General features: G+C 44.5%; 1 protein-coding gene across 1 annotated transcript in view; it reads right to left on the bottom strand.

Moving 5' to 3' along the window:
- The window catches only part of LOC147669876 (putative cation-transporting ATPase 13A5), a gene marked incomplete at its 3' end in the record, with an annotated part of 192,652 nt that overhangs the window by 113,554 nt on the left and 65,192 nt on the right, over positions 1 to 13,906 (bottom strand). The window contains exon 14 of the mRNA XM_086948182.1: positions 7,299 to 7,370. Within this exon, the coding sequence (XP_086804308.1) occupies positions 7,299 to 7,370 (72 nt within the window). The remainder of the gene's footprint in view (positions 1 to 7,298; positions 7,371 to 13,906) is intronic.

The raw sequence follows: 13,906 nt of genomic DNA, 5'->3' as shown, positions 1-13,906 counted from the left end.
GAACATGAGCTGAAACTGCTGTTTGACTCACATGAGCCATGCTTGCCAAAAAGGGACCTAACTTCAGCCTGTTTGTTTTGCCTGAGCCTCCTGCCAACTCATGCATAATTATTTTTGCCTCCTGTACACATTGAACTCAAATCGTCAAGGATGTACATGTTTACCTTACTGAATGGTGCTGATTTCTATTTTCTCCAGTGTGTTGCTTTTCCTTTATCCCTCCTGAATGCTGCTCACCTGCATTACTTTCTGCATGCTGCCACCTTGATTTGTGTCCTGCATAACTTCCTGCACCTTGTCTTCAAGAGCAAATTGATGCAGGCTGCTTGCCCGTGTCGCCGTATGCATGCTGCGCTTTTGGGCTGCCTCCTGCATGTTAATTCCATCTGAGGCTTCCTGCATGCCATTTCCCTGTGCTGCCTCCTCCATGCTACCTTTAAGAGGTGACCTTGGCGTGACATTTCTCTGAGCTTTCTTCTTCATGCTGTCTCCTTCAGCTTCCTCCTGCATAGTGCTAGCCTGGGGTGCCACCAGCAAGCTGAAGTCTCCATGGATGACAAAAGTACATGAGAGCTCTCCATTCTCAGTCATGACATTAGAGCACAAACAGGACTTGTACTTTCTCTATCTCTGTGGCTCGGACAGCTTCACCGGCACTCACTTTAAAAGGCAGACTAAAGATAATCTCATATATGGTGGCCATTTAGAAATGTTATTAACCTACTTTCACATTTTGATTCAGACCGGGATGAGTGTTTTTTAGAGAATTAGGTAAGATGACAACCCATCCACTACTTTCGTGGGCCACACGTTACTAACACCCAATGCCTGTTGTCAGTTATTCGTCATTTTACAAGCCACATTAGTTTGCAGTTTTAGTACTTCCGAGTTGACTCATCAATTACAAGAATTACATAGCTGAGCACATTCTAGGGGTGGCATGGAAGAGGGTAGGGCTTGTATTTTGTAAGAGAGCATGTATGATTGGAACACTGGAACCCCTCCGCTAATCCAATACATTGTACAGAATTCTTTTGATACGCTATTTGGCTGTTAAGATCTTGCGCCTCTGAGGCTTATAAACAGAGTCCAAGTTGTCATTGAGTCTGGTGAGCGTGGAGCATAAACTCAGCTCTGCCGGGAATAGGCAGAGTTTCTGCCAAACTCCGTGCTCCAATTGGAGGACAAAGTGGCAAAACGCGAACTGCGCTGGCGGAGTGGAGTTTACCGTGCACCCCTACTTCTTACTTACTACAAAATGCAATTCACAAGTATACAGGTGCAAAGTTTGACCTCCACTTTTACTATATCACTACACAAGTATGTTTGCTTCTGCGAAGGAAATGTGAAGGGACTAAGGGGAGTCGTGGAAATATGAGATAAACTATTGCTAAATGTGAAGGGCTTATGAGGGATAAGAAGAGTGTTGGAATTGGGTACTAGTTGACTGGGTGTTGAGCCCTGGAAATGCAGCAATCACAATCCTAGTCATGGTAAGGCACAAGCAAACCTTAAATTAATCTATGCTTAACCCCCTGGTAGCTTGGTAAAGGGGTAACTTTGAGGTAACTGTAAAACAGTGAAAACACCAAACAAAAAGGATCCCACACCAAGTTAGAAAAAAATGGCGCTTAATTTAATCACTAAAAAAGGTCCAAAATGACAAAAATCGAATCAGTAGAAACGGAGGTTTGAATTTTTAAAGAATAAGCTGCAACATACCACCTAAAAGCATACAGCACAAACCGTGGCTATATGGTCATGCTGGACTAGGTCAAAGTCAAAAGTTCAGGCCAATCACGATATATCGCTTGTCGGATACAGTCCCAAATTAGTCCAGCTGAGGTTCACCTTCTCAAATTTTGTTCCAAGAGTCCTGATTGCATTGAAGAGGGTTAAAGGGAACAAGAAAAACATTGTGGGCAGTGTTCGATGTGGTGCAAGAAGCAGGCCGGGCCTCGGGGACAGGTGGGCTGAAGCCTCCCATTGACGGTCCTCAACGGGTGATCGGTACTTATTATGAGAAGAGACAGACTGGTGTTGACTTGCACTGATTCTCAGTGTGAGCGCTGCAGTTTCTGTGTGAACGGGACTGTTTGAAATCACTGAACCCAAAAGCTTGGATTGCAGAGCTCAAGAGCCACACCAAGGGTCTAGGACCTGAGGGGCACCACTTAGAGGTCAGGGACTCGCTGAAGAAGGGTTCGTGAGCTGTTGTGGAGCCTTTTATATCCCTGAGGCTTAGATCACAAGGCCAGCAGACTGGCCGTTTGAGTCACTCTGGGGTTCTGGGTTCAAGATGGGTTTGCGAGTCCAGTTCTTCCTACCCAGGCAAGAGGGCAGAAGCCAGCTGTTTAGCATAGCTGGGCAGCAGCTTCTTCAGAGCAGCGGTCCAGCAGAGTGGCAGTCCTTTCAGCAGCACAGCAGTCCTTCTTCCTGGCAGAGTATCCACAGGTGCAGGAGTGTTTTGAAGTGGCGGTGTCTGAGGTCCTCTTTTATAGACTGATGCCCTGTTGATAGAAGGTGGGAGAAGCTTCTAGATAATGGTTTTGAAGTACAATGAATTTCCTGCCTCTCATGCCCTGTCTCAAAGCTTGCTGAAATGTCACTGCAGGTTTGTTAGGCCCTTTGTGTGAAGGCAGAGCACAGGCTATTCAGGTGTAATTGGGGCTGTACTCAGCTCCCCCCGCCCATCCTGACAGCAGATGGCCCACTTAGGCACACCTAATCCAACTATTGTGTGACTGTCCAGGAGGAATTCACAAAGTGTAACTGTCAGTTGCACCCACGCATGTGTCCGAAATTAGGCTATATGCACTAAAGGGCAGAAAAATGCCAGCTTTCTAAAAGTGACATTTATAAAATTGTAATAAAAAAGCAAACTTCATCACTGAATAAGTCTTTAACCCCAATTTCAAAGACACCAAACATGAACTGGTTATCTCTTTTGATTTGGAAATTACTCTTAGAAAATGTAATAAGGTAACTCAGATGTTATCCTATGGTAGAGCTAGGCCATGCAGTTGTGAAAAAACAATATAAGAGTTTTTCTGTACCAGGACATGTAAAACCTAAAAGTACATATCCTACTTTTTAAGACACTGCCCCCTGCCCTTGGAGCTGTCCAGGGCCTACCTTAGGGGATGACCTATATGTATTAAAAAGGAAGGTTTGGGCATGGCAAAAGGTTTATTTTGCCCCGTCGAAGTGGCATTTTAAAACCGCACACACAGGCTCTGCAATGGCAGGCCTGAGACATGTTTGAAGAGCTGGTTGAGTGGGTGGCGCAATCAATGCTGTAGACCCACTAGTAATTAATAACCAAAAAGAAGTGCCAATACTGTATACGAATTAGAAATACCAATTGTCTCAAAACATCCAAACTAAACAAAATGTTTTGGTCTCACATCTATATTTAGATTTAATCTCTTATTCTTATCAAATGATTTTTTAGTTCATGAGTTTGGTTTATGATTTCACCAAATTTAAAAGACCTTATGTACACAACATTTACATTAATCACAACATAGAATTCCAAAAATATTATATGCATTTTCAACCATAATTCAGTCATAAATCAGTCATACTACCTCTCATACAACCACAGACAACATATAATTATAAATTTACACTGGAATGACACTATTCTCAGAAAGCCATATGTTCATTTTTCTCTTTTTTTCAATTATTAGAGACAATTCTGTGTGACTTCTGGCTATAATAGTCTACGCGTTTCAGCCTCAGGCTGTACTAGTGCCGTCGTATCTGCCTGTCTGACTCTTTGGCAGAGACCGAGTGTTGTTTTCTTCCTACTCAATCAATCGTGTTCAAACTAATGGTGGCGTGCTTCTGGGTCCGCAAAGGATCTCAGGAGTCGGTCTCTGCCAAAGAGTCAGACAGGCAGATACAACGGCACTAGTACAGCCTGAGCCTGCTACGCAGAGCCAGACAGTCCATGGTTTTGCCAACTCAAGCAAACACAGAAAGTTGACTGGTCGTCGGGGATTACTCACTGAAACCCGCCACACGAGCTCTGAAGTTCGGAGATCTTGGTCCTGATGAGAACTCCATAACACCGGGAGTTCGAAACGTGTAGACTATTATAGCCAGAAGTCACACAGAATTTACTCTAATAATTGAAAAAAAAGGAAAAATGAACATATGGCTTTCTGCGAATAGTGTCATTCCAGTGTAAATTTATAATTATATGTTGTCTGTGGTTGTATGAGAGGTAGTATGACTGATTTATGACTGAATTATGGTTGAAAATGCATATAATATTTTTGGAATTCTATGTTGTGATTAATGTAAATGTTGTGTACATAAGGTCTTGTAAAATGTAAATTTGGTGAAATCATAAACCATACTCATGAACTAAAAAATCATTTGATAAGAATAAAAGATTAAATCTAAACATAGATGTGAGACCAAAACATTTTGTTTAGTTTGGATGTTTTGAGACAATCGGTGTTTCTAATTCGTATACAGTATTGGCACTACTTTTTGGTTATTAATTGCTTGTGGCTAAGCCGTGCTGTTGGGAGCCCTGACCCAGTGGTGGTTTTTCGTAGTAGACCCACTAGTAGCATTAACGTTACAGGCCCTGGGTAGTTCTGTTCGAGTGCAGCATCCCTCCACTAATATTAAAACCATACAGTAATTCCCCTGGGCCATTGAATTCATGACCCCAGGTGAGTTTACCATATTTTTTTAAAGCACTCTGAACTGGAGATGTATGTTCTTCATCTGGGGTGCAGGGTCCTTTTGTGATTGGCTCCATGGCTGCACTTTGTGGCCTGAAAACTGCTAAACACCAACTCAGATATGCTTAAAAAATATTTTTAAATAATATTTTCTTGAAAATATTTTGTGACAATCCCCATTGTTAAACTTTGTAATACGTAAATTAATGAAATAAACATACCATGTAAATATTGGTAATAGTCCTGCAAAAACAATTCATGTGTGTAATCAGATTGCAGTAGCCCCATGCATGTCTAGCTCCTCAAATTGAAAATAATTAAAAATGTTTTAACCCTCATGCCTTGGCTCACCCTAGGGGTCTTTTTATTTAAAAAACAATTGTGATTCCAGTATCACTAGCTTAACCCCTTATACTGTGTAAAGCTTTTTCAGGAAAGTGGACTAGGATAAGAGGCATATCTACAAAAGAAATGACGGAGCGCTGCGTTAGCCTTGTTGGCTTAACCCCGCGCTCTGCCACTTCTGAAAGTCAGTGCTGCACCGTATTTACAAGAATACGGCGCCTCCCTGCATTTCTCCCTGTGCTGGTGCTGAATTTCTCATCCTAGCACCAACGCAGGCACACTTGCACCAAAGTACATGGGTGCCTTCATTGAAAGGAAGGATTGTTTATGTGCAGGACACATAGAAACAGCAAAAACAAGGAAAAATAAAGCACTTATACTCATTTCACCAGGGTAAGACCAGGTTGTCCCTGGTCTTAATGTTGGCACTGCCCCATATTGACACCACCCTTGTAAATATGGGGCAGCATCAAAATCAATGGGTGTTGCGGTGGAATGCCCACCATAACACCCATTGCCCGCCCCTTTCATGCTAAGAATAGCGTGAAATGGTGCTTTATTTACAAAGCAGTAAATGGCTTAACGCTGCCTTGTAAATAAGGTTAAGCCCCTATCCCCACAGGAACATCACTAAAACTGACATTCCTTTGGTGATAGGAGCTTGTAAATATGCCCCTAAGCCCCCGAGTCCTGTAATGTCTGCTGCAACATTTGGTTTCATATTGCGGCCAGATAATTAGCGCACTTGCTCCTGTAGAGTTCCGAGGCCAAAATTGGTCTGAGGAGTAGGGCAGCTTGCACCCCCTTAATATAAATGCCATTTCCCCCCTGGGATTTTTCTCACCTGAGAGGCAAAAAAAATGCAAGCGTGTGCAACCATGCTTGCTTATTTTTTATTTTTGGCAGGATCCACGGATCCTCAACCATTTCCCAATAAAATTGAAAAACATATTTCTTGGACCACTGCCAGCATCTCTATGGGACCCCACCACCAGGTCTAGTAAGTCAGGAGATTCCTACCCTGACCCTTTCTCTTTTTTTTAATGTTTTTTCTTGGGACTCAGCCTAGTCCCAAGATGGCTGACAACACTTCCTAGTTGGAATGTTGGCAGATAAACAGATCTCACCATGAGATCTGACAGATCTGCATAGGATTTGTGTCCCTAGATATGTATAAATCTTTTTTCTTAAATAACTCCAAAACTACTGAATGAATGTACACTTAATTAGACAAAGGGCTCTTTCTGGAGCAAAATCTACCTTTCTGCCAAATTTGGTGTAATTCCTACAGCGGTTCAGGCTCTAGTCGTTTTCAAATCCCTTTTGTAAATTGCATGGTGAAAACATGTCTTGGGACCCCCCGTTTTGTTGATGAATCACCTTGATAAAAACAGGACAGCAGCTGTGATGATTGACGTACTAGTTTTGAACATTTTGCCAAGATTCATCAAATGATGCCAAAGGTTATATAAAAACAAAAAAAACTTTGTCTATGGAAACTAGGTCCTAACTATAACTACCTATATGACTATACATATTTACTTGCTTTTCTCAAGTATAAATTGGCCTTTGTGAATATGCCCCTCCATGGGCCATTCATAATTAGGCGCCTGTGAGCAGGTACAACTGTCAGTATCCAAAGAGTTCTGCAGGTCAGGATAGGTGTGCATGTCGTAAATAAATGTGATACATAATATACTCTGATTCCCCACAGGGTGGGACATTTGAAGCTTGTATCAGCAAGACAAAGTAGATAGGAGGAACTCTAGGCCAGGTCTGAATTTAAAGAATAAGTTCTTGGTTACATTAGTGACAGAAGCACAGACGAATGAGGCATGGCATATATTTCTTAAAATCTGAAAAACACACATGAAAGTTGTCTTCCCACAAAAGAAGAATAGACTATTATAGTATAGCACGTTATATTATATTATATTATATTATATTATATTATATTATATTATATTATATTATATTATATTATATTATATTATATCATATTTTATGACGTGTTATGATATAAATTACATTGCATTACATTATATTTTATTACAGCATGACATATATATTATATTATTTTATATTATATTATACAAGAAGGCGTAATACTATATTATACTATAATATATTACATTATATGACATAATATTATATTATAATAGTATTTTAAATTCTTATGTAAACCCCAGAATCCTGCCTGAACACAGATTAAGGATAGATGCAATCGCTGCATCTTGCGTAATTACTTACTTTGCCTGCTTTTGGGCCAGGTTTGATGATCATACCTGATGACAATTCATTTGTACCACTGTCCTCAATTGCCTGAGAAAAAGAAGCACATGTACAAATGTGGGATGCATTTGAAGAAGAAAATGTCATCAATGAAATACATTTTATTGTTTGAAAACATTCCAATAACTGTAAGGTTGTGAGGTCTGCCTACCAATAGTTCAACAGATAAAATGAATAATGTTTTCTTTCACTCAAACCAAACTGACAAGAATGGAAATTTAGGGTGTTATATAGCAGACTGTTGCAGGAGTGCTGGTGAAATGATCTGTAAATCAACACAACACTATGAGTCACTTTGAGTCACTTAAGCAAATAATACCAATTTACTGGAATGTTTTCTGTCAATCCTAATAATTAAGTTCAAATGCAAATTTAAGAGAAAATATCTATAGGAATTGTGGAAATTACAAATTCTGAAGAAATGTATTTATTGTTGTTGGCAGTTAAATATTCTATCAAAGTTGTTTGCAGAAATTCTTTTAACTCAGTGTTATAAACAGTTTTCATGTAGAAAAAAACTCTTCCTTTCAAGAAACTTAAATGTTGTTCACAACACCCATTTCAGAACTTACAGTAGGTATATGCACAACATGAATTTGCTGCTTTTCCCCGCATACCATTAACCTTCATGTTGTTACAATACAGTTGATACAGCGACCGCGTTGTAACAACGCAATCCATTTCCCCGCAAGTCGTAACAGTGACTTGCGGAGTGGGGGCACTGGATGTTGGAATAGTAAAATGTACTATTCCAACTCCAGTCTGTGCAGACTGTAGGGAAGGTGTTGGATTTTAAATCCAACAACTTCTCCCCCCTCTGCAAGTCGTTGTAACGACTTGCGGGATAATGGTATGTGTTGTCACAATGCAGTCGTTGTTACGACCCCGTTGTAACAGCATGCGTGGTTACGGATGAAGGGTGATGGCTGATTACCGCACAGCATTGCACTCATTTTACACTTTTGCAGATATTTGGTAAAATCATCTATTGACATTTCCATGGAAAGGTTCGTAAAAGGTGTTATTGAAATGTCAAGGGGAATTTTGCATATGAAAACATCACAAAGTGCAAGTGTTCGACTGGGATGGTAAATCTTGTTTTCAGACTAGTGCACCACAGACACAGACATTTCTGCAGGAAGGAACGCAGATTATTTTGGACTAGAGAACCCCATGTTTTTCATTCTCTGTAAGTGTGACGGGGTGCTGGGTGAACCCCGTAATGATCTGGACTGGTGGTCCGCCGCTCCCCTCTCACCTTGCACATTGTCCCCACAGCTGCCCGAGACCGAGTGGAGCGAGAAGCAAGACGAATACTGGACCCCTCCTGAAATGGGAATCGGCTCCTTTAATTGGAACGAGCCGGGTACGTCAGCCACGCCCCTTCTCTACGGAGCAACGTCAAATAGCGGAAGCACTGTTTCCTCGGCGGACGGCGTTTCCCTCGAGGAGGACTGTTTGCGGACCGGACGGATCAACGCGAGTGAGACCCGGAAGGAGGACGAGCTGCAGACGAGCCCTGCTGTGTTCGAGAAGCCAGGAGGCCAACGTTCCGGTGCTTCGCCCTGCCACGGTCCCGAGGGAGGAACGTGGCTTGACAAGGTACGGGGCCGGGTAGCAGGGTGGGTTGGACGACGTAGCGTCCCTACCGAATAGTACCGCCTCGGAGTGTACCTTGTATCCCTTGTGCCCTTCCCCTCACGAGCACTGAAAGCACTGCGCCTCGTTAGAGGGTTCACTTGCACTGGGTTTCCTTCACCCCCCTCCCTTAAGAAGTTGTACGTATTGGACGTCCCAGTAACCTTAGTCTTCTTGTCTGTCTTTTCGCTTTTGGGTGTTGGCGGACCTCTCGGACAACGCCGGGCGGCTACGGAGAGAAGAACCGGCCTGAAGCCCTCCTACCATTGGTCCTTAGGAGTCACCGACGGATGTGTCCCAAACCCTACTGTTATTTTGTTGAACTCTTTGCAAGACTGATTTTCCCTACCGGATTGATAATCCTGTTATGCAGAAAAAGACTTACATTCCAATAAAACCTTCTTTAAAGTCCTTACTCAAGGCCCCTACGTTTGTCTTTACTCCTAACCCTGAGATAATTGAAGGCCTGGAACAACAACCGGAACCCCCCCTGGGACAACTGGTGTCAGAAGTGGGATCAGAAACATCTACCATCTGCCAAAAAGAGATGGAAGCCCTCATAGACCATATCATTAAAGGCCAAGAGAAGCTCGAGTGGGCAGTACAACAACAGATACAATGTGCTCAAGCTGATAGGGATTTAATTAAGTCCACCGTATCGGCCCAGCTCGAAGGCCTTAAAACAATGCCGCCTCCCACGCAAATCGTATCAGGAGAAGTACGTCAGATTACCCCTCATCATAGCGGGGTGGCCCTACAAAAATACATACCAGGAGAAGATCCCGATGCTTTTCTACTCAATTTCGAGAGGGTGGCCCGGGCTATGGGATGGCCGGAAGAGAAGTGGCCGTTCTTTCTTGCTCCTCTTCTCACTGGCGAGGCTCAATCCGCTTATCAGGCCGCAAACCCCTTGGGGAGTACAACCTACTCGACCATTAAAGAAGTCATTCTTGACCATTTGGGACTAGACCAGGAGGCCTACCGAGTAAAATTCCGCAAAGAGAGAGGAGCACCTGGAGAGAATCCAAAGACCCTTTTCTTTAGACTACGAATGGCCGCCAACAAGTGGCTTAGACCGGAAACGTGCACGAAGGAAGAAATCCTAAACAAGATATACCTGGAACAGTTCATGGAGGCTCTGCCTTATGCCACCCAAAGATGGCTACGTCAACATGCTGATCTGGATGTAAACCGAGCAATTGAAATGGCGTCACACTTTTCCAGAGCCCAACCACGGACTGTAGTTTGGGATACTGACAAAACAGAAAAATCTCCAAAACCAGTGGTACCGTCCAAATCTGACAAGAAACCCCATGTAAAGACAGAAGCATTTAGGTCCCGTCCTGCTGGCATGATCTCCCCCTTGAACAGAGGGCCCCAGTGTTTCGAATGTGGAGAGTGGGGCCACATTGCCAGAATGTGCCCGCGAAAAAAACCTACAGAAGAACCCATGGAAGTGGGCTATCTACCAAGGACTGTGATGTATTCAGCGGAGCTTGGTAGTGCCTTTTATGTGAGTATGAAGGTGAACGGTCTCATAGTGAAAGCTCGGTTAGACTCCGGATGCCGACAGTCGGTCGTCCAAGACCGTTTTGTTAAACCTGAACAAGTCTCTACCCCGGCCACAGTGTATATACGTTGCGTCCATGGCGACGTGAAACCATACCCAGTAGCTGAATTAACTTTGTACTTGCCCCAAAGAGATCCCTGTAAAGTACGGGTGGGGGTGGTGGACTCTCTACCCGAGGACATGATACTTGGTACCGATAATCCTGAATTCCTTTCCCTGTTCAAAGAAACCTTAAACACTAATCAGTCTCCAAAAAACGTTAGTCTCTCCCCCGACCCCTGGGTCGCGGACAAAAGTTTCCGCTTTGCACAGGCGGAAGATCGAACCTTATATAATGCGTGGGAGTCTGCTCACGCGAATGAAGGGAGCCCCAATCAGACATTCCCCAGGTTCTTGATAAAAAAAGAATTGCTGTATCGCCAAGCCCAGAATGAGGGGGATCTGCAGTTGCTAGTACCAACTTCCTTTAGAGAACAGGTATTGTTCTTTGCGCATGCCCATCTAACAGCCGGTCACACAGGCAAGGAAAAAACTACAGATGTAATCCTCCGTCATTTCTTTTGGCCAGGCATTTATAAGGATGTACAGACTTATTGTGCAAAGTGTGAGATATGTCAACGGAGGAACACGCAACGTCCACCGGCCGCCCCCCTCCAGAGGATGCCTATCATTGGGACGCCGTTCGAAAGAGTGGGGATGGACCTTATCGGTCCGCTGCCGAAAACTCCTCGAGGCCATCTTTATGCTTTGGTTGTGGTCGATTACGCCACCAGGTTTGTGGAAGCCTTTCCCCTACGTACCACTACAACGTCAGCCATTGCAGAGAAGTTTGTAGAACTGTTTTCCCGGGTCGGTTTTCCAAAAGAGGTCCTCACAGACCAGGGGACCCCATTTACGTCCAAGTTAATGAAGGAGGTGTGCCAGCTCTTGAAAGTTAAACACCTGAAAACATCGGTATACCACCCCCAGACAGATGGCCTAGTAGAAACATACAATCAGACTCTCAAAGCAACCCTGAAAAAAATGCTGTCTGCAGAAGGGCCATCCTGGGACAGGCTACTACCCTTAGCCCTTTTTGTGATCAGGTCCCAAAAACAGAGCAGTCTAGGCTGTTCGTCGTTTGAATTGCTGTATGGACGAGTTCCGCGGTCGCTGTTGGAAATGACTAAAGAACTGTGGGAAACCGAAGAAGCAATGGAGAAGAAGGGAATGTTGGAATATACCACTCAACTACGAAACAAGCTGGGGAAGCTGAGGGAATTGGCTAATTCTTCGCTCGATCGGCAACAAGAGCGAATCAAAACAAACTACGATAAGGGGAAGAAGCTACGCACGATAGCAGTAGGAAAATGGGCTCTGGTACTTCTTCCATCCATAGGTAACAGTTCCAAAAGTGAATGGCAAGGACCTTATCAAGTGACTGAAGCCATTGGACAAACCACTTACAGGTTACAGATATCTCCGAAGAAAACACAAACATACCATATCAACCTGCTCAAGGAATGGTTGGGGGTTCCCCCTCAAGACAGTCATGTGGTCGCACCCGCAGACCCTGTACCATCCTCGTTATCACAGTTGGTTGTGAATAACGATCTGTCCCCAAGACAGAAAGAAGAGTTACAGGAAGTGTTGACCCCCTACTCAGACGTATTTTCGGATACACCCGGAAGAACCACTCTAGTGGAACATAAGATTGACACAGTACCAGGAAAGATAGTGAAACAACGGCCTTATAGAATCCCAGCCGCACGAAGAGAAGCCGTTCGGAAGGAAGTTTCGGAGATGCTTAACTTGGGAGTAATACGACCATCCCAGAGTCCCTGGTCTTCCCCGATCGTCATGATCCCCAAACCCGATGGCACGAAGAGATTCTGCATGGATTTCAGGGCCCTAAACTCGGTGTCCCAGTTCGACACTTACCCAATACCCAGAGTGGACGAGCTGGTGGAAAAGATAGGCGACGCCCGTTACATCACTACTATTGACCTCACGAAGGGGTATTGGCAGGTGCCTCTTCGTGAGGAAGATCGGAAGAAGACCGCCTTTGTGACCGACGAAGGGTCCTTTGAATTTACAGTTCTACCCTTTGGCCTACATGGGGCACCAGCGACGTTTCAACGTCTCATGAACCAAGTACTGCGGCCATACACCAACTTCAGCTCGGCGTACTTGGATGACATTGTCATATACAGCAATAGTTGGCACGAACACTTGAGACACTTGCAGACTATACTGACGGCTTTACGGGAAGCAGGATTGCATATTAATGCAAAGAAGTCAAGGGCAGCCTTCACCAAAGTGAACTACCTAGGATACGTTCTGGGAGACGGGGCCATTGCCCCTCAAGCTGAGAAAATCAGGGCAATAGAGAGGGTGCCTTTCCCAGCATCAAAAAGAGACATGAGGGCGTTCCTAGGACTGGTGGGTTACTACCGTAGGTTCATTCCCAACTTTGCAGAGGCCGCGGCTCCCCTAACGGATCTCCTCAGGAAGGAAGTAACAAACAAAAAGTTCTTGCAACCATCCCAGGAGGCTCTGAATGCCTTTCGTTTCCTGAAAACCTCATTGACTACTTCACCCGTCCTACTGTCCCCTGACTATACTAAGCCCTTCATTCTAGCAACGGACGCCTCAAATGTGGGCATTGGGGCAGTGTTGTCCCAGTTGGGTGAGGATGGGATTGAACACCCGATACTATATGTGAGCCGGAAATTGTTTCCTCGGGAATGCAACTATTCCACGATTGAGAAGGAGGCATTGGCCATCAAGTGGGCTGTGGACAAATTAAAATACTATTTAGAAGGGACCCATTTTTGCCTACATACTGATCATGCCCCTTTGAGATGGATCCATCAGAACAGTAGCCAGAACTCTAGAGTGTTGAGATGGTTCCTGTCTCTACAGCCCTACTCCTTCTCTGTTAAACATCGTAAGGGCAAAGACAATGGGAACGCTGACTTTTTGTCCAGGGTCTTTCCTCTCCCCGATCGGGAGATGCCAGGGGGGGAGATATGTGACGGGGTGCTGGGTGAACCCCGTAATGATCTGGACTGGTGGTCCGCCGCTCCCCTCTCACCTTGCACATTGTCCCCACAGCTGCCCGAGACCGAGTGGAGCGAGAAGCAAGACGAATACTGGACCCCTCCTGAAATGGGAATCGGCTCCTTTAATTGGAACGAGCCGGGTACGTCAGCCACGCCCCTTCTCTACGGAGCAACGTCAAATAGCGGAAGCACTGTTTCCTCGGCGGACGGCGTTTCCCTCGAGGAGGACTGTTTGCGGACCGGACGGATCAACGCGAGTGAGACCCGGAAGGAGGACGAGCTGCAGACGAGCCCTGCTGTGTTCGAGAAGCCAG

This window comes from Lissotriton vulgaris, unplaced genomic scaffold (genome assembly GCF_964263255.1).
Source record: "Lissotriton vulgaris unplaced genomic scaffold, aLisVul1.2 SCAFFOLD_2660, whole genome shotgun sequence".
Taxonomy (NCBI): Eukaryota; Metazoa; Chordata; class Amphibia; order Caudata; family Salamandridae; genus Lissotriton; species Lissotriton vulgaris.
This window is presented reverse-complemented; position numbering and strand designations above follow the sequence as displayed.